Source organism: Lobosporangium transversale, assembly GCF_002105155.1.
Source record: "Lobosporangium transversale strain NRRL 3116 chromosome Unknown BCR41scaffold_44, whole genome shotgun sequence".
Classification (NCBI taxonomy): domain Eukaryota; kingdom Fungi; phylum Mortierellomycota; class Mortierellomycetes; order Mortierellales; family Mortierellaceae; genus Lobosporangium; species Lobosporangium transversale.
The window spans coordinates 287,660-304,286 of NW_019029022.1; the positions used below are offsets into that span (position 1 = coordinate 287,660).

The 16,627-nt window shown below is 40.7% G+C and overlaps 4 protein-coding genes across 4 annotated transcripts; 2 read left to right on the plus strand and 2 right to left on the minus strand.

Moving 5' to 3' along the window:
• Nucleotides 1–200: 200 nt before the first annotated feature.
• BCR41DRAFT_311317 (P-loop containing nucleoside triphosphate hydrolase protein) lies at nucleotides 201–4,417 on the minus strand (the record flags this gene model as incomplete). Its single annotated transcript, XM_022021029.1, has 10 exons — nucleotides 201–896; nucleotides 1,061–1,167; nucleotides 1,292–2,195; nucleotides 2,295–2,587; nucleotides 2,721–2,901; nucleotides 3,016–3,127; nucleotides 3,229–3,633; nucleotides 3,728–3,797; nucleotides 3,924–4,077; nucleotides 4,205–4,417. The coding sequence occupies 10 exons, from the start codon at nucleotides 4,415–4,417 to the stop codon at nucleotides 201–203; spliced, it is 3,135 nt and encodes a 1,044-aa protein (XP_021877723.1).
• Nucleotides 4,418–5,552: 1,135 nt separating this feature from the next.
• On the minus strand, nucleotides 5,553–7,865 carry BCR41DRAFT_360720 (Aspartyl/glutamyl-tRNA amidotransferase subunit B (Asp/Glu-ADT subunit B)). Its single transcript, XM_022025411.1, has 6 exons — nucleotides 7,466–7,865; nucleotides 7,230–7,371; nucleotides 6,801–7,084; nucleotides 6,582–6,693; nucleotides 6,136–6,490; nucleotides 5,553–6,009 (listed from the first exon to the last, which is right to left on the minus strand). Exons 1-6 carry the CDS (start codon nucleotides 7,820–7,822, stop codon nucleotides 5,559–5,561), a joined length of 1,701 nt encoding a protein of 566 aa, XP_021877724.1. The 5' UTR covers nucleotides 7,823–7,865; the 3' UTR covers nucleotides 5,553–5,558.
• On the plus strand, nucleotides 7,546–9,664 carry BCR41DRAFT_425039 (hypothetical protein). Its single transcript, XM_022030525.1, has 4 exons — nucleotides 7,546–8,882; nucleotides 8,987–9,162; nucleotides 9,282–9,346; nucleotides 9,425–9,664. The coding sequence occupies exons 1-4, from the start codon at nucleotides 7,973–7,975 to the stop codon at nucleotides 9,606–9,608; spliced, it is 1,335 nt and encodes a 444-aa protein (XP_021877725.1). The 5' UTR covers nucleotides 7,546–7,972; the 3' UTR covers nucleotides 9,609–9,664.
• A 199-nt stretch (nucleotides 9,665–9,863) lies between these two features.
• On the plus strand, nucleotides 9,864–11,958 carry BCR41DRAFT_400004 (hypothetical protein; the record flags this gene model as incomplete). The annotated part of the gene is made up of 4 exons (XM_022029111.1): nucleotides 9,864–10,015; nucleotides 10,178–10,745; nucleotides 10,858–11,674; nucleotides 11,783–11,958. 4 exons carry the CDS (start codon nucleotides 9,864–9,866, stop codon nucleotides 11,956–11,958), a joined length of 1,713 nt encoding a protein of 570 aa, XP_021877726.1.
• Nucleotides 11,959–16,627: the final 4,669 nt, after the last annotated feature.

Sequence of the window (16,627 nt, forward strand, 5' to 3'; positions counted from 1 at the left end):
GATGCAGCAGCATCATTATACTCCACAATAACAGACTCTTTACTATTTATTATTATTCTATTGGCAAATCAACTTCTTGTTCAAATAAAATAGATTTTTTTTTTTTTTTTTTTTTTTTTTACAGGGGAACTCATTTAATAACTGGGCTTGCACAATGAACTGCATTATATTTTTTGGCATCAAGGCCCTTCAAGTCAGACCTAATATTGCCTACGTGCTTTACTCCGTAGCTGATTCTCTATGAAAAGGTTCCATTTCGTCACGCCTTCATCCAACCACTCTCCATTATAGATACAGAGTACTTTCATGCGTTCATGATAGTCCAAATTGGGTAACAGTTTAGGAGTGATTAAGAAATACTGCGCCGTTCCAGATGCACACGCCTTCTCGACCAATTGTGAATGCACCAGACGTTCGTTACGAGGATCCATACCCTGGTTAATCTCGTCCACTACGCGGAACGAGACTTTAGAGAGGGATTGAAGAGCCATCAGGTACATGATCGTAGACACTGAGCGTTCTCCTCCGGATTGACGTTGCCCTGTAAGTTTCTGCAGTTTTTCTGCATCTCTGAATTTCACTAAAATTTCGATACACCACTTGTCATAGTCCTCATGTTCACCCAACTTGACTTCTCCAGCACACCCAATCTGTTCAAATGATTTAGAAAATCCCTCACTGATTTTTCTCACTGTCTCTGTAAGCTTCGCGTACCAAGGCCCACGAATCGCTTCAATATCAGCTGCAATCTTGTTGAGTTTTTTGTTCTTGACTTCGACTTTATCTTTAGCAGTCTTGATTTCTGCTTGACGCTGCTCATATTTATCAATAATGGATTGATTGGGAGTATAATTAAGAGCTGCCTTGGCTTGCTCGCCAGCGAGCATGTCTTCAAGCTGTTCTAATGAAAGGCCTTTTCCGATCTATCCCAACGAATTGACAAACCAGGATAAAAATTAGCTTTAGGCTGATTTCAATCGACGTCCGATCCATGCTAATTCACGCTCTTTTAGACAAGCTATTGAAAATAAAAATAAAAATGCGATCATCGATAGCTTACCGTTTGAAACTCTGCAGCTTCTTCCATTGTAAGCTTATTATATTCTTCTTTGGCGGCATCCAATATGGCTTTTGCTCGGATCTTTACTTCATCATACTCACGATTTGCTGGAATTAGATGTAAATAGTGGAGTGTCAATTAGGATGCACCACAAAACTTTTGGTATGTTGCAGGCAGTTTTTTTAACAGCTGTGTGCCTGTGTGTGTCATTGCCAAGGATGATTTTCTTACCTAAAGTATATCGATCCTCCATCTCTTTCAGCTGCCGTGCTTTTTCTGTACACTCTGCCTCTACTGCTTGAAGTTCCGCGTGAGCTTGCAGACGGTTTAATGTTGCGATTGTGAGTTTAGAGAACAGCTGCTGGCTTTCTTTTGCGAGCTCCAAGTACTCTAGGGTCAGTGAACAGCGCTTCTTGGCCTTTTTACGTAGCTCCTGGCGGATTCTTTCCTCCTCCTGATCAGACGAAGGCTCATTCATCTTTCGATTCAATTCATTTGTTAGATTTCCCATATCGATCCTCTGCTTTTCGTTTCGTTTCAGAACCAGCATTAAATCTTTGCGTCTGTTGCTTAAAACTTCCTTTTTGGCCACATACTCCTGATGCTTCTTGCGCAGCACATTTTCTTCAGCAGTCAAATCACGAATCCTGCCCTCACTTTGTTCCAAACGCGATCGAATATCATCCACATCGCGAATCAACCTTGCACGCTCTTCATGATCAACTGATGCGGTGAAAATTTGAGCGGGTCGAAGTTGTGTAGCTGTCTCCATTGCTTCGCCAGTGTGTCTCGAATAAGTGATTGTAAATACTGTAGTTGATGTGGCATATCGCTTGAACTTTTTGCTGTCACGTATAGCCTTGAAATCCACATTTGAACTCTCTGAGACAGGGATAGAGTGGATTCCAGCCTTGGAGCACAGAGATGCTAGAAGTGCTGGCGGTCCATCGAGAGAGTCCAGCATGTAACAGTCGAATCCAAAGTGTCTCAGCTGGTTGTTTGGAACTGGGGGAGAATAATTATTGATATCTAATTCTTTTGCCGTTGGTGCTATCACATTGACACGGAGTCTTCTTTTGTCTAGGATTTCGCGTGCAAAGATATTGTAATCCTCTCTTGTCTGGCAAATAAAGGTCTGACAATACCACAAAGAGCAAAACAAGCAAATTAAACATTAGAGAGTACCTCTCGATAGGAAACGCATTTAATACTGTGAAGATAATGTTAGACATACCTTTAGATGATTCCTAAGGGCGCTCTCGATAGCATTAACATGCTTCATATTTTTAATATTGACTTCAAGACAAACAGGCTCAAATACATGTTTCTGGAACAGCTGACGATTGTCTCGCAGCCAGAGGACGGCATCGAAGACATCGCTATCCTGGTTCCGCAGCGTCTGTAGCCTTCTGTTCCTGATATCATCCAAGGCATCCAAGCGCTTTCGACTCTCGACCATTCGTGCATTCAAGCTCTTGCTTTGCTCTATTATTTCCGTCTGCTGTGCCTGCAAAACTTCGATCCTATCTTTTGTCTCACGATTTTCAGCCTGCATGGCAACCTGTAATTCAATGATATTCAATAATGGTTGACATTTCAGTTAATCCATTCCGAAGAATTGGAACACAGTAGGAACCTATCAAAAAGGCCAAAGTGGGACATACCAACTTGTCTTGGAGCTCATCCTTCTCTTTGTTGATCTCTTCTTCTGACTGAGCGCCGTCCAGCAGCTCTTGCTGAGCAGCAATTTTGCGCCTAAGGGAGTTGATCGCTGCTTGTCGCTGTTGAACTTTGGCGTGAAGTCTGTCTAGATCCTTCCTGAGCTCTTCTCCGTCACCTTCCTGTTTTATAATTGTAATGGGAACCACCAAAGAGCCTGTGTTAGTGTGTAATCGATGATGAGCCAGTTACAATAGATGCCAGTATTGTTTTAACTTAAAATTCAGTTTGCATACTGTTGCTTCGATCGCTTGTTCACGAGATCTCATTGTCTGGACAGATTGCTGATATTTTTTGTCTAAAACATTCCTTTGGTTCGCAAAATCCTTTTCATTCGCCTCCATTGTGCTAAAAGGCCGTCGACAATAATTAGATACTATATTAGGCTCTGTGATTGCAGTTACGCAACAATGGCCTTGTTCATCTCATTCCTACAAACGTCTGCTTACCTGCGCTTGGCTGTCAATGGCTCGACTTCTGCTTGAAGTTGCTTGAACATTGCAAAACAAACTCGACGCTCCTCTTTAACTTGATTATACTGCTCTTTTGCAACGCCATATTGAGCATACTGAATCCAGATCTCCAGCAATCGCACTTTTCGTAATACTGCTTCACGTTGCTGGAATCGCATAACATCTTTCTCAATGACAGCGTTACGCTTTTCATTTGTCTCAATGGACTCGAGGTCGCCCTTCATGGATGCAGTGATGGCTTTGTGTTCATTCCATAATTCAATCATCTTTTGGTGAGCCTGAAGTGACTCTTCGCCTCCTACAGCCCGCTGCGTTTCCTTTAAAAGTTCCTGCGGTGTCATCTGCGCAAACTCTGAGACCCTATCCTGCGGAAGAAATTGACTAGACAATAAAAAAGGTATAGAAAATGTCAGCACGGTGTATAATTCTAGCAAGGTCAAAATACATTGGACAATGGTAGTTTTCGAATACGCACCAGAGATTATCGACTTGGATATCAAATGATTGAACCTTTTTCATGACATCTTTCTGTGTCTTGTTCTCTCCTTTTTTTTTTTTTTTTTTTTTTTTAATGATAAATATAATGCGGATGTTAAAAAGAGATTTCAACATACCATTCCATTGTTTTTAAATGGGTAAGGTACCCACTAGTTATTCATTCATCATCTCACCGTTAATTTTCCACACGCTTGTGTTGTTATTTTTGTTGATGTGGCGCTTGATAGCGACATTTGAACCATTTCTGTTACAAAGAACAATCTCAATCCAGCCCTTGTCATATCCATGCTTAACGAATTCTGAAATGTCCTTTGCTCTACCCAACAGCTGTTCATTATTATAATATAAACCGTTTTTTCTGTCAGTATCCTTTGATATTCTAAATATATAAATATATTTAAAAATAAAAAGAGTAAAAAAAAAAAAAAAAAAAAAAAAAAGCTGCAGGGTTTACGTTGGTATTCCAGCCGAGTCCTAACGCCAATGCACACACAATAGTACTCTTTCCTGTGCCATTTGGTCCGATGATCATGTTCAAATTTGGCCCTGGCGAGAACGAGCAGGATTCGTATGTTACAAAATTCTTCATTGAAACCTTCATGATGGCTCCATGCTGATACCTACGGAAATAAATAAATAAAGCATTAAGTACTAAAAAAAAGGTCATCTATAACCATATCTACGACTTCCTGGTTAAAACTCACTCTGTTTTGTCAGGTACACCGTGGAGCGACGAGATAATCTTATTGCGTGGCACAACCAAGTCCTGACTTTGGACCTGCTCTTGCTCATCCTCCCGTTGTCGTTTCAATGAGCTTTCAATCTTAGCCATGACTGATCAGACTCAAAGGTGAGAAGATGTGTGGTTGGGAAACTGAAAAGTGAAAGTGGAGGCAATTGTTTTGATATCTAATCATGTGATAATTTATCGAACCTTTGGCACCATGGCCACATGTTTCTGTTGGCGTCTTCGCCAAAACTTCCTTGTACTTTCACTTTTTTCTTTCCTTCCTTTCCTTCCTTCCTTCCTCTACTTTCTTTACTTCCCTCTTTATATTCCTCTCTTTCTTTCTTCTCTCATGAGCATAAATCACAATGGGTTATGTCCCGTTATTTTGCTTGGTTGAGGGGGAGTCTATCTTCGATGCATTTTCTATCGAGGTTTACTGGGATACACCAAAAACAGTCTATGACCTAAAAGAATCCACCCATTCGAAATGCCTTAAGACCTTCGGAGGAATGGAAGCAAAGTAGCTTTCACTCTGGCGCGTTTCACTACCACTTATAGAAAAAAATCGCAGTGCGGTGATACTCGACTCCATCGAAGACAAAGAGGGGCTTCTCTCTTTTACTCAACTCAAGGGAATAAATCATCAAAGAATACAATCCACATCATAGTGCAACGACTGCCATCAGAGTACCGGCGTAAGTAAATCTTCTCTCTTGTTGTGATAAAAAAAAATAATAAAATAATTACTAATGACTTCTCTCAAATAGGTTAACAGTATCTCGACTCTTCTAGGCCGTTTTGCTGACTCGCAACATATTTACCTCTAATCTAGACTCTTCAGAGGCTTTTGGTACCCAGTTTATTTATTGCATCACCTGTCCCTGCAAGTAATATGGGAATTAACGCTATGACTATATGACTATATAATCCATTCTGGAGCCTTTGAGGCTTACTTTTGAGAAGAAAACAAACATAAGAGTTTAAGGAGGAATGATCTACGCATTGTCCTACAAATTGAGTGATGGCATCAAAAAAATCTTCATTTTGTAATTTTAAGTTTTCCGCTCGGCGAATTTATTTACGGTGTGCCACCTTTACTACCGCGTCCTTTAGGACCTGAGGGTAAATCAAGTACACCCATCTTAGTTTTCAATAATTCACTTACAACTACAGGGTTGGCTCGCCCTTGACTCTGCTTCATGATCTGGCTGATGAAGAAGCCAATAATGCCAGCATTCCCGTTTTTTATCGCCTTCACTTTGTCGGGATATTTTGAAAGGATAGTATCGCACAACTTCTCTAACTCATCTCGGCCGCTCATTTGTCTCCAACCCCTTTCTTCTGCAATCGCAAGGGCATCTCTTGAATCACCTTCGACCATCAGGTCCAAAACCGTCTTACCAATCTTAGCTGAGATGATTCCTTGATCGATACAGTCTACAAGCGAGCCCAATTGTGAGGCTTTAACAACATTATCACTGAAGCTGATGTCACGCGTATGCAGTCTCCCCAGAAGTTCATGGATTATCCTATCATTGGCATGTTTTGATATTAGTTTACCTCAAACAAGTATATCAGACTATTCACAAAGTAGGAAAATAATAATAATAATAATAATAAAAAAGATTGATTTCTCCAAAGTAATTCTCCTTTACCAGCGGACAACACTCTTGGTATTGCGTCCTGAAGCAACAATACTTTCAAAATACTCGACCATTCTATCCTCACCCATCAAAGTGCGTGCCTCAATCGTTCCAAGTTGGTATTGATGCATGATCCTATCCCTTCGAGCATCCGGTAATTCTGGTAAGTTCTCCTTCAATGCTTGTATTGTATCGTGACTGAGAACAAGCCGAGGTAGATCAGGCTCAGGCATATACCGATAGTCAGGTGCTGATTCCTTGCTACGGATCCTAAATGTCTCGCCCGTCGACGCATTAAATCCACGAGTTTCCTGGGAAACAGGAAAATTAGATTCATAACATGAAATCTGACGATTGATTTCTGCATCTAAAAATTTAAATGGGACTGATAAGAACCCCCTGCTACTTGATAGTGAATCCGGCAAACAGATTTCTTCTTTAAAGAGCGAGAGTATTACCGATGGCATCACTGACTAATTTGATACTGTTCAAATTTTTGATTTCACATCTCGCGCCATATGGCTTCCCTATTTCATGAACAGAAACATTCACATCGCATCGCATCGATCCCTGGATAGGATTATATGGGAGGGAATAAAAAATCAGATAGAATAGTCAGATCAACCTGTTATGAATTTTTTTTCGTTTTTTTTTTGATACCTAGAATATCCATTTACCTCATCCATATTCGCATCAGAACTATTTACTGCGCGCAAAAGTGCCTGTAATTTTTTGATGAGGATTCCAGCCTCCTTTGATGAGCGTAAATGAGGTTTTGTAACTATTTCCATTAATCCTGCACCCGCTCTGTTAAGGTCCAGGAGTGTCAAGCCTGGGTAAATGTCGTGAAGTGATTTACCAGTATCTTGTTCGAGTTGAACCTGCTCAATGCCAACGACAAGTGTGTAATCTAAACCATCGAGTGGTGAAATAACTATTTTTCCATTCTGCGCCAATGGTTCTAAAGTCAATGTAACGACGATGATAATAAAAAAAGAAAAAGGATAAGTCTATAATAGTTAAGGGTTTACGGTTCGGAAGCATTATAATAATAGTAATAGTAAGCATGCTCTTATGCTGTTGAGAAAAGGAAGGAGAGACGTTACCGTAATGTTGTGTGATCTGGTACCCTTGAGGTAGATCTGGATAAAAGTAGTGCTTTCGGTCAAAAGATGAAACTGGATAAACATGTGCATCCAGTGCTAAGGATGTTTTGACAGCCAAATCAACACATTCTTGGCTCAATTGCTACTCATATCGGTAAAGGGATGTGAGATTTTTTGTTTGATAAATCGGTACCCTGTCTTTTTTTTTTTTTTTTTTTTTTTTTTTTTTCACTTACAGGGAGAGTGCCAGGGTAGGCGGCGTCGATTAACGAAACATTTGTATTGGTATTTGCGAGGAAGGAAGTTTTTGAATTCGAAAACAGTTTTGTGGATGACTTAATCTGTGCATGAATTTCTAAACCAATGATCGGCTCCCAGCGGCCCTTTATGATGTTTCTATTTGGTTGTGTCCATTCGTGAACGATTGGTGAAGTGGGTGTTATAGTAGATAAACATCTTGGTGTGGCTCGACCCTGATAAAGTGTTGAAGTCCAGAATCTGGATGAGGCCGTCCATAAACCTATAGGCCTTGCTGCTGTTTTCACTCCCACTATCCTAGACACTGCTAGGTATTGTGAATGCATGCTGATCATTCTTTATGCGGGATTCAGCGAATTGTTCAGTTGCGAGAAAGATAAAGAAAGGCGTAACACAAATTTTTCAAAAAGGTCTCAGAACAGCAAACCTTGTCACCTCTTTATTTTCTGCCATTACACTTACCAACATCAACCTAGCCCATTGACATGTCTGCAAAAGACCTAGCCATCAGCACCACTCAGTCAGCGCCCGCTGACGCTGAGGGCGAAGAGCCCTCTCAAGCAATGCCTCTCTCGCCAGCATCAGTCAGAAGTTACCAAAAGAAAAAGTTGAGTAAAGGTCGTGGAGAGCCTTCAAAAGAACCAGACCTTTTCTCTGAAGAGGAATCGGACTCAGGAAGTGACGATAAATTTCAAGAGAGCGATAAAAAAGCTGAAGACGACGAAGATGAAGATCATTTTAAACATTTGGATCCACGGCTAGAAGCACTCGATGGTACTATAAAATTAAAGTCTGCTTCAGAGAAGAAGAAGGACAAGGAGCAGGACAATGATGACGATGAGGAGCAGGAGGATGACTCGATTGAAGACGACGACAGTGAAACTACGGCATCATCCAATCCACTAGCGCAAGGCATGGCCAATATGGAGCTTGGCGGTGCCACCACCGCTTCTACTGTATCTGGAACACCAGTATCTCAGTCCCAACCTAAAATATCGCAAAGTAACATGGAAGAAGGAAGCGAAGCCAACCAGGATTCAATGAGCACTGGAACAGATACAATCGCCTCCGCTGACTCTATAACACCATCTCAGCTAGAACGTCTACAAGAGCCTATTAAACCGCACATTGCACTTCCATGTCTTGTCGAGACTGCCAAGAACCCAGCTCGGACACGCATTACACTCAAATATGCTGGGAAGGACCATGGGACTGATAGTAACTCTATCATGGAAGAACAAGATCAGAAGAGGTCTACTCGTGGTCGTAAAAATTACATGGTGGCCACGGATCTATCAGGAGAGAGCTGGCATGCTACTGAGTGGACTATCACAACTATTCTTCGTAACGGAGACGAAATGAACGTTGTCACCATTGTAGAAGACGAGAAGAATGGTAAATAGAAACAAGCTATTATCAATAGTTTTACAAGGAACTTTGTGCTCCATGAAAAAACGATGCTCATTTTTTTCTTTTATCGTTCATTTATTCGTTTATAGACAACAACAAAGGTGTCAAGAAGGGAATTCAAATAGAGATGCGCGAGGATGCTGAAAAGCTGACAAAGAATATTCATGAGCAGCTGGAACACACTTGCTTACGAGACATTACAGTAGTTATCCATATTGTTGCGGCAACTAAGTCAATGGGAGCTAAGGAGCTATTGATTGAAATGGTAATGGAGAAGTTGATACCATATTAAAACTTTTTTTTTTTTTTTTTTTTTTTTTTTTCAAGGATTGACGCACTATGGATGCTGACTTACTATTTTTATTTTATTTTTTTATACTCAAGATTGATGATTTAGAAGATCTGTCCACGGTCATTGTAGGGTCGCGTGGCCGAGGCGCTATTAAAGGGTAAGCTGAGATATCCTATAATGTTTTCACCTGAGCATAAAAACAAAATACTAAGAATAACCACTTTCTCGATAACAGACTGCTTCTAGGATCCATTAGTAACTTCTTGGTCCACAACTCATCTGTTCCTGTGATGGTGGTCAGGGCACCCAAGAAGTCCAAGGGCAAGAAGAAATCCAGAAGGAGTCACATTCCAGAGCAACTAAGGAGTGTCAAAGAGGCCAATCTCAAGTACCAACAAGCTTTTGCAGATGACTGTTAAGAAGCCCAGTTTAAAGTATTTTCCGTGATATTGAACCTAAGAATAAAGGACTTTGGATACCACGTACAATTTTTTTTATAGACGTCAAATGTGGGCTATACATACCGACAGTCACTGCAGGGGTCGGGAACAAATGTTGCTGAAACGGCCAATTTGCTTTTCGCACATCTTTCTTTTTCTTTTCTTCCTTTCAGTTTAATTAATATACACTTCATCTCTCATTGTCATCCCTGGGATTCCAGCCATGCCCCAGCGATGAATTCTCAGGATGCACTTTTAGACGACATTCATACTGACCTTCTTGGACGCAACGATTCGCCTGCTTCACTTGCTTCATCTGGTGCAGCTTGTAACTTCGATGGTGTCTATACAAAAAGGATTCTTTTGACAGGAGGAGCAGGGTTTATGTGAGTGTAGAGAGATACTTATTTCCTTTATGATGAGGTTTCCTCGTCATTCTCTCATTCTCTCATTCTCCCTTTTTTTTTTTTTTTTTTTTTTTTTTTAATTTCAGTTGAGGTGATACGGGTTACAATATGAAAACTAATGACATTTGACACTATTTCTAGAGGCTCTGCTCTTGTCAGGAAACTGGTCCTTAACTACCCGGAGTACTTTGTTCTTGTACTCGACAAGTTGGATTATTGTAGTTCTCTCAACAATCTTTATCCTTTCCTTCCCCCTGGATCCCATCCAAGGCACCCATCTTCCAGTACAATAGATGAGCTATTGAACGTCAAGACTACATTATCAACAGCATCAGCTCAAGGAGCCATAAAAATGACAGAGAATAGTGGTCGTACAAGCTTGAAACCATATCCAAACTTCAAATTTATCCATGGGGACATAACCGATCTGGACACAGTACAGAATGCTATGATGGAGTATCAAATTGATACAGTCATTCATATGGCCGCACAGACACATGTAGACAAGTCGTTTGGAGAGTCTATCGATTTCACTACGAATAACGTCTTGGGGACCCATGTTATGCTCGAGGCTACTCGCAAAGTGTTTTGTCCTCCTGTTCGTGGAGGCGATGGAAAATCAATTAATACTGTCAAGTCAATAGATAGCATGAAGCGATTTATTTTTGTATCCACGGATGAAGTCTACGGAGCCGTTCCGTTTGGTCTGGTAAAGTATGACGGGTTTTTTTTTTTTTTTTTTTTTTTTTTTTTTTCGCTTGCTTTACTTCTCTTTTGGTATGATTCTAACTTTAAATATCTATTAACATTACTTCTTATAGCCCGATGCTAAAGAAGACGCTCCATTGGCGCCTTCCAACCCATATTCTGCGACCAAAGCAGCAGCAGAATGTATGGTTCAGGCGTATCACAAATCATTTCGTATTCCTGTGATCATTACCCGAAGCAATAATATTTATGGACCTTTTCAGTATCCAGAAAAGATATTTCCAAAGTTCATCATGAGTCTCGTTGATGGCAACAACATCAATAATGGCCTTAGTCATAGCTACATTAGCGGCGCCAATAATATCAGCAATGGTAGTAGTGGTTCTCATGATCACGATAACAAAAGCAACAGCAACGGCAAGCGATATAGCCATAGTGGTGGAGGATACTGTTATATCCATGGGTCTGGACGGCACTCTAGGACATATTTATATGTGACCGATGTGGCCAATGCATTGGACGTGATCTTGCACCGTGGTGAGATTGGGCAAGTGTACAACATTGGAGGTGGACATGAAACCTGCAATCTGGAGCTCGCTCAGGATTTGATCCATCGCTTGATAATCCGGACTCCCGATCGCTCGAAGGACAGCATCATTTCAGGTAGCAACAACGATATTCTGAACCAATCGCAATTACCTGAAATTGGAGAAGGATTAGTGGGAGTTGAAGGGCGTAGTCGGGACTATTCAGGCCCTAGACAAGACGAAGTTGTTCAGCATTTGAAGGAATGCAAAGAGTGCTCTGATAGGATTGTTTTTGTTGAAGATCGTGTTTTTAATGATGTTCGGTACGCTGTTGATGTCAGCAAGCTTATCAGTCTAGGATGGTCTCCTAAAGTACCATTCGAAATTGGGATTAGAAAAACAAGTAAGCTTTCTACTACTACCTCTATTGTTATTATTACTTTTATGCAGAGCCTTTGGTTATTTTACTAAGTAGTATTCTTTTCTCCATTAATTAATCTTCTACTTTTAGTTGCATGGTTTAAGGAGCATGGTCGTACGTGGTGGGGAGATATTCATCGAGCTCTTTATCCTCATTCTGTCAAGCTCTCCGCTGAAGAATCAACAACAACATCAGCTATGCCATCACCTTTACTAACCTCTAAACATCTTTTGGATTCTCAAATTGATCAAGAAGCTTCTGGCTAAAAAAAAAAAAAAAAAAAAAAAAAAAAAAATAATCGAGAAATAGCTATAAAAGTATATATTGTATCATTTTCTATAGAAGCTGAAGTGAATGAGATAGTGTATAAAGATACCTGACGATTAATGACAAATGAAGCCACGCAAGTTTGAATGTCCTTTTGTTTGTCTTGCTCTGAGCACTACTTAATCCTGCTTCTTGGCCAGTTTGGCTTGTTTTTCTGCGTGCTCAGCCTTGCCAACTCGAACAATCCACATGATACAGAAGGCCAAGACAGAGCCGATGACGATGAGACAAATGGTTATTGTTCCTAGGATCCTGAATATAGATACTTCGTCAGTCTGAGCTTGATGTGGAGAAGAATAGGCGTACTTTTCAGAGACGGTATTCATGATAGAATGATCTTTTTTTTTTTTTTTTTTTTTTTTTTTTTCGTATTTCTTGGTATTGTCCTGTCGATATCTTGAATTCTGATGCTGAAATACCTGTCCACGAGAGAGGAAAGAAATGGAGAAATGAAAAATGCAAAAGAAAAGAAAAGAGAGAAAAAGAGAATGTGGCAAATAAAGTAAGGAAAGTGTTGCCCAACCAACGCTTACTGCTTGTGCACGTTGTCACCGCTACCGCCAATTAAAATGAGACTCGGAATCAGTTGTAATCGCCCTGCTTTGATTGTCAGCACTGTATCCGTCAATATTAATGACATGCTCCAAGTGCTTGATGACGATGACTTTGCCTTTGCCTTTGCTGACCTAGACCCTCATCGCCATTTCATTCGCAGTGCACGCAAATCAAATAGATTTCTATTTTATTTATTTTGTTTTATTTCAAAAATGGAATCCTCATATTTCACAGGAGACAACCGATCATGGTACTTGAGACTCAGCGAGCTTTAGTTTAGGCAAGCCCCCTTTCCTAACCAGCGTACCAAAAAAACAGCAACAACAGGATCGAGTAAAGCAAAAAGGCTCGAGAATGTTGAACACTAGGCTTGGCAGCTCTACATAACCACAATTCTTGCCAAGATAAAAAATCCACAAAGAGAGAACAAAAAAAAAGAGAAAAGAAAACAGTCGACGAAAGAGCCTCGGATGGATACTCTCTTGAACGATTGGACTAAACCCAAATAGACGGGAAGTGCACTTATTCCTCTTTCTTTTTTTCTGCTCCCTGCCAGCGCCCCCAATCCTCCCTTCTCTCCTTTTAAACTGTAATCTTTTGCAAGTAGTTGTGTTTTTTCGTTTTTTTTTTGTTTTTTTTTTTTTGTTTTTTTTTTTTTTTTGTTTTAAGTTTTTTGCGGGCGGTATATGCTGAGGGTGCTGTGCATTTCTGGAGGCTTTCTTCCTTTTTTTTTTTTTTTCCCGCAGTCAGGTGCCAGATAAAAGGTTGGGAGAATATCCTGGTATGACTCCTTATCAACAGCTATTAATACTGTGTAAAACCCTGGGATTGGAATCCATTGGGTGCAAACGAATCCTGGCTCAGATAATCATCCTGCTGAGACTTGTAATCATCCAAATAGCCCATGCTCTCCTGACTCATCAATGAACTCATTCCATGTCCTAAACCATGATGGTTCTGTACGCCATGAAGACGATCTGATTGTGAGATACCGATGGATGCCTGTGACGAATATGTATTCTGAGTCAATGGGCGAGAGCTGATGCCGTTATTATTGTTGTTGTTACTCAAACCAGCCAATTTGCCACTCTTGCGGCCTCCAGCATAAGAAGACTGGGACAAATCTTGAGTGAACGGAGCCTGTGATCCAACATTAGGCTGGCCGGTGTTACTGTTGTATCGAGAAGAGCTACTCGAGTATTCCGATACATATTGGCTGTTGCCCCGGCGTGCTAAGCAATTTTTAAAATAAACCCGTGTCAGCTTTACATTTAGTAACAATCAAACTGTGTCCAAATTAAAAAAACATGCAGTTCATACCTGTACTTGCCAAGGGAGGTCGCGCAAACACCTCTCGAGCATCGACAGCATGGGCTTGACCATTAAGAAATCGCTCATCTGGATTGTATGCCTTACGTGGTTTGCTGAACTGAATCATACTGATCTTCAAATTGTTCAATGGTCCTTCTACTAGGCAGTCAAGTTCTTTGTAATGGACGAGCAAATGATGCCAAAGTGGATGCTATTATTTCACATAAAACAGTGTTAATATAAAACAAATTCCTCCATATTGGTCATGACCCGACGTTAATCCTACTTAAGAAAAGAAAAGAAAAGAAAAGAAACTACAAGCGGTGATTGTTTACCTTGCTGAGAACCTTGGGATTACCTAAAATAACTAGACCATACCGTGCACGTGTGAGAGCGACATTTAACCGACGAGGATCATTCAAGAAACCGATACCCTGATGCTCGTTACTGCGAACACAGCTGACAATAATATAGTCTTTTTCTCGCCCTTGGAAAGCATCAACACTAGCAACCTCAATTTCTTTATAGAGCTCTTTGCGCATAGAGCCGTTAAAACCCATGTAGTTCACCAAATAAGAACGTTGGCCTTCATATGGTGTAATAATTCCAATCTGCTGAGGTAGGATACCAGATTTGAGAAACTTGGTAACAACCTTTTCACAGTTGGAAGCCTCTGTACGGTTAAGATATGATGTTCCTGAAGATGAAATCTCTTCCTGACCAAGACACGAGTAGAAGAACATGGGTGACTCTGCTACAGGCCATGGAAAGTCCACATGCTTCCTTAAACGCTCTGCGGTGGTGACACCATTCTGAAGTGATCCTTCATAAAACATATTGCTAGGATATTCGGAAAGACATGGATGCATACGATATTGAACCTGAAGACGAATCGGGTGCAGACCCAAGATAATCAGACGCTCGAAAAGTGATTGGCAAAGGCCTGCTCTAGCAGCCTTCTTATTCATGATGACAGGGCCGAGTTGCTGATGATCACCCACGAGAACAGCCTGCTTTGCTCCCAAAACAAGAGGGATCATGCACTCAGGCTCGGTCGCTTGAGTTGCCTCATCAATCAGCACTGTCCTGAACTTGAGTTTCGACAAACGAGGGTCTCCAGCACCGACACAGGTGCACAAAATGACGTCAGCGTTCTAAATAGGATGATAGAGTATTCGAATTTAGGCTCGTATAAAAATGCTTTGACCAAGCGGTTGACCATATTCAATTTTTTTTAACTTACGCTCAAAATCTCACGTTCGCACTGTTTCTTCAATGCCTTATACTTCTTCTCATCACTACTACTCAATTCACCTTGCTCGTTCTTGAGTTGGATAAGTTTTTGAAGCTCAGGGTTTGTGTCGTTATTAATAACTTGCTCGTGTAAAGTAAGTGCCTTGACAGGCGAATCCAGAGCCTCACGCGATTTTGCAGTCATGCGTACTACTTTAAGTCGCGTTGCATTGATTTTTTCGGTTAACTGATCGACAGCCACGTTACTAGGTGCGCAAACTAAGACTTGACCCATATTCATCTTGGCAAGATGATACACCAATGAAGCTGAAGTAACCGTTTTTCCAGTGCCTGGGGGGCCTTGAATAAGACTGAGAGGCTTCTGAAGGACACTCTTTACAGCAAATACTTGCGAATGGTTGAGCTCAGGTAGATTAGGTGCAGAGAACCGTTTAGGCATTTGAGTTTTCAAGATCTGAGACTCTACTTCATGTCCTAAGAGTCGATGGTAAATATAACCGCTCACAGAAGATTCATCTACCGCAAAAGTCTTCATAGCCAGTTGCATGCGGTCAAAGCTAGTCGATTTCCACACAAAGTCTACTGAAAAATTATGGTTGATCTCCACTGGTGTATCATCACTTCTTCGTAGCTCAAGTCCTACATCATCACTGACATCTAAAAAAAAAGAAAAGAAAAGTGAGAATGCATTCAGATATTCGGTATTAACATTATTGTTAATGCTTGAAAGGATCAGAGCTCACATACTATTGGGCAGCTTGATGACGTGACCAGTACATTCCCAAGGCTTGCGCAATTCACCATTGTATCGGAGACGAAGTTCATCCCCGACAGCCAGACGTAATTCCTCGAATTTTGCAAACGCGAACCAGGCAACGCGTTTTTGATTCAACCCCATATCCCACGTAACAGTGATGCCGTCCTGTGTCTGTGATTCCTTAAGCCTTTTATCATAATCAGCCTCCATCTTGACAAGAGGTCCGAAAATATTTTGATATTGATATGCATCCTCATATCTATGATAGAAAAATGCTAGATTTAGTATTATTGCTACCGTAGATTACTTGGTTCAAAAAAATAAAATAAAAATAAAAATAAAAATAAAAATAAAATAAAAAACTGCACAATCAATGATAGGCTATATAAAATTGTATATACCAACCTTGTCAAGACTGACTGCGGTTCGTCATCCGCTCCTGGTCGTTCAAGATCCTCCAAAGTAGCGTTCGGATTTTCTCTCCAGAGATCCTCAAGCTTTGTAATTTGCATTGCAGTAATCTGACGTGCTCGAAGTTGTTCCTGCTCTGGTGGAATCTTGACGAGCCATGATAAAAAGCACCTGTCATCAATCAAAGGAAGCCATTGGGATGTATCCCAATTCATATCCTTGCTGCTTGGCATGGAGGCGCATGGTTGACTAAATCCAGCAGGTGGAAATTTTAGACAAGAAAATGATTTTAGCTGTAAATTTCTACAGCATCTACAATA

Coding starts and splice junctions, on each gene's coding strand:
- BCR41DRAFT_360720 (XM_022025411.1), bottom strand. CDS start 7,822: ATGATCAGCATGCATTCACAATACCTAGCAGTGTCTAGGATAGTGGGA. Junction 7,372..7,465: donor CCTACCCTGGCACTCTCCCT/GTAAGTGAAAAA, acceptor CGATATGAGTAG/CAATTGAGCCAAGAATGTGT. Junction 6,010..6,135: donor ACCAAGAGTGTTGTCCGCTG/GTAAAGGAGAAT, acceptor TGCCAATGATAG/GATAATCCATGAACTTCTGG.
- BCR41DRAFT_425039 (XM_022030525.1), top strand. CDS start 7,973: ATGTCTGCAAAAGACCTAGCCATCAGCACCACTCAGTCAGCGCCCGCT. Junction 8,883..8,986: donor TGTAGAAGACGAGAAGAATG/GTAAATAGAAAC, acceptor ATTCGTTTATAG/ACAACAACAAAGGTGTCAAG. Junction 9,163..9,281: donor AGGAGCTATTGATTGAAATG/GTAATGGAGAAG, acceptor TTTATACTCAAG/ATTGATGATTTAGAAGATCT.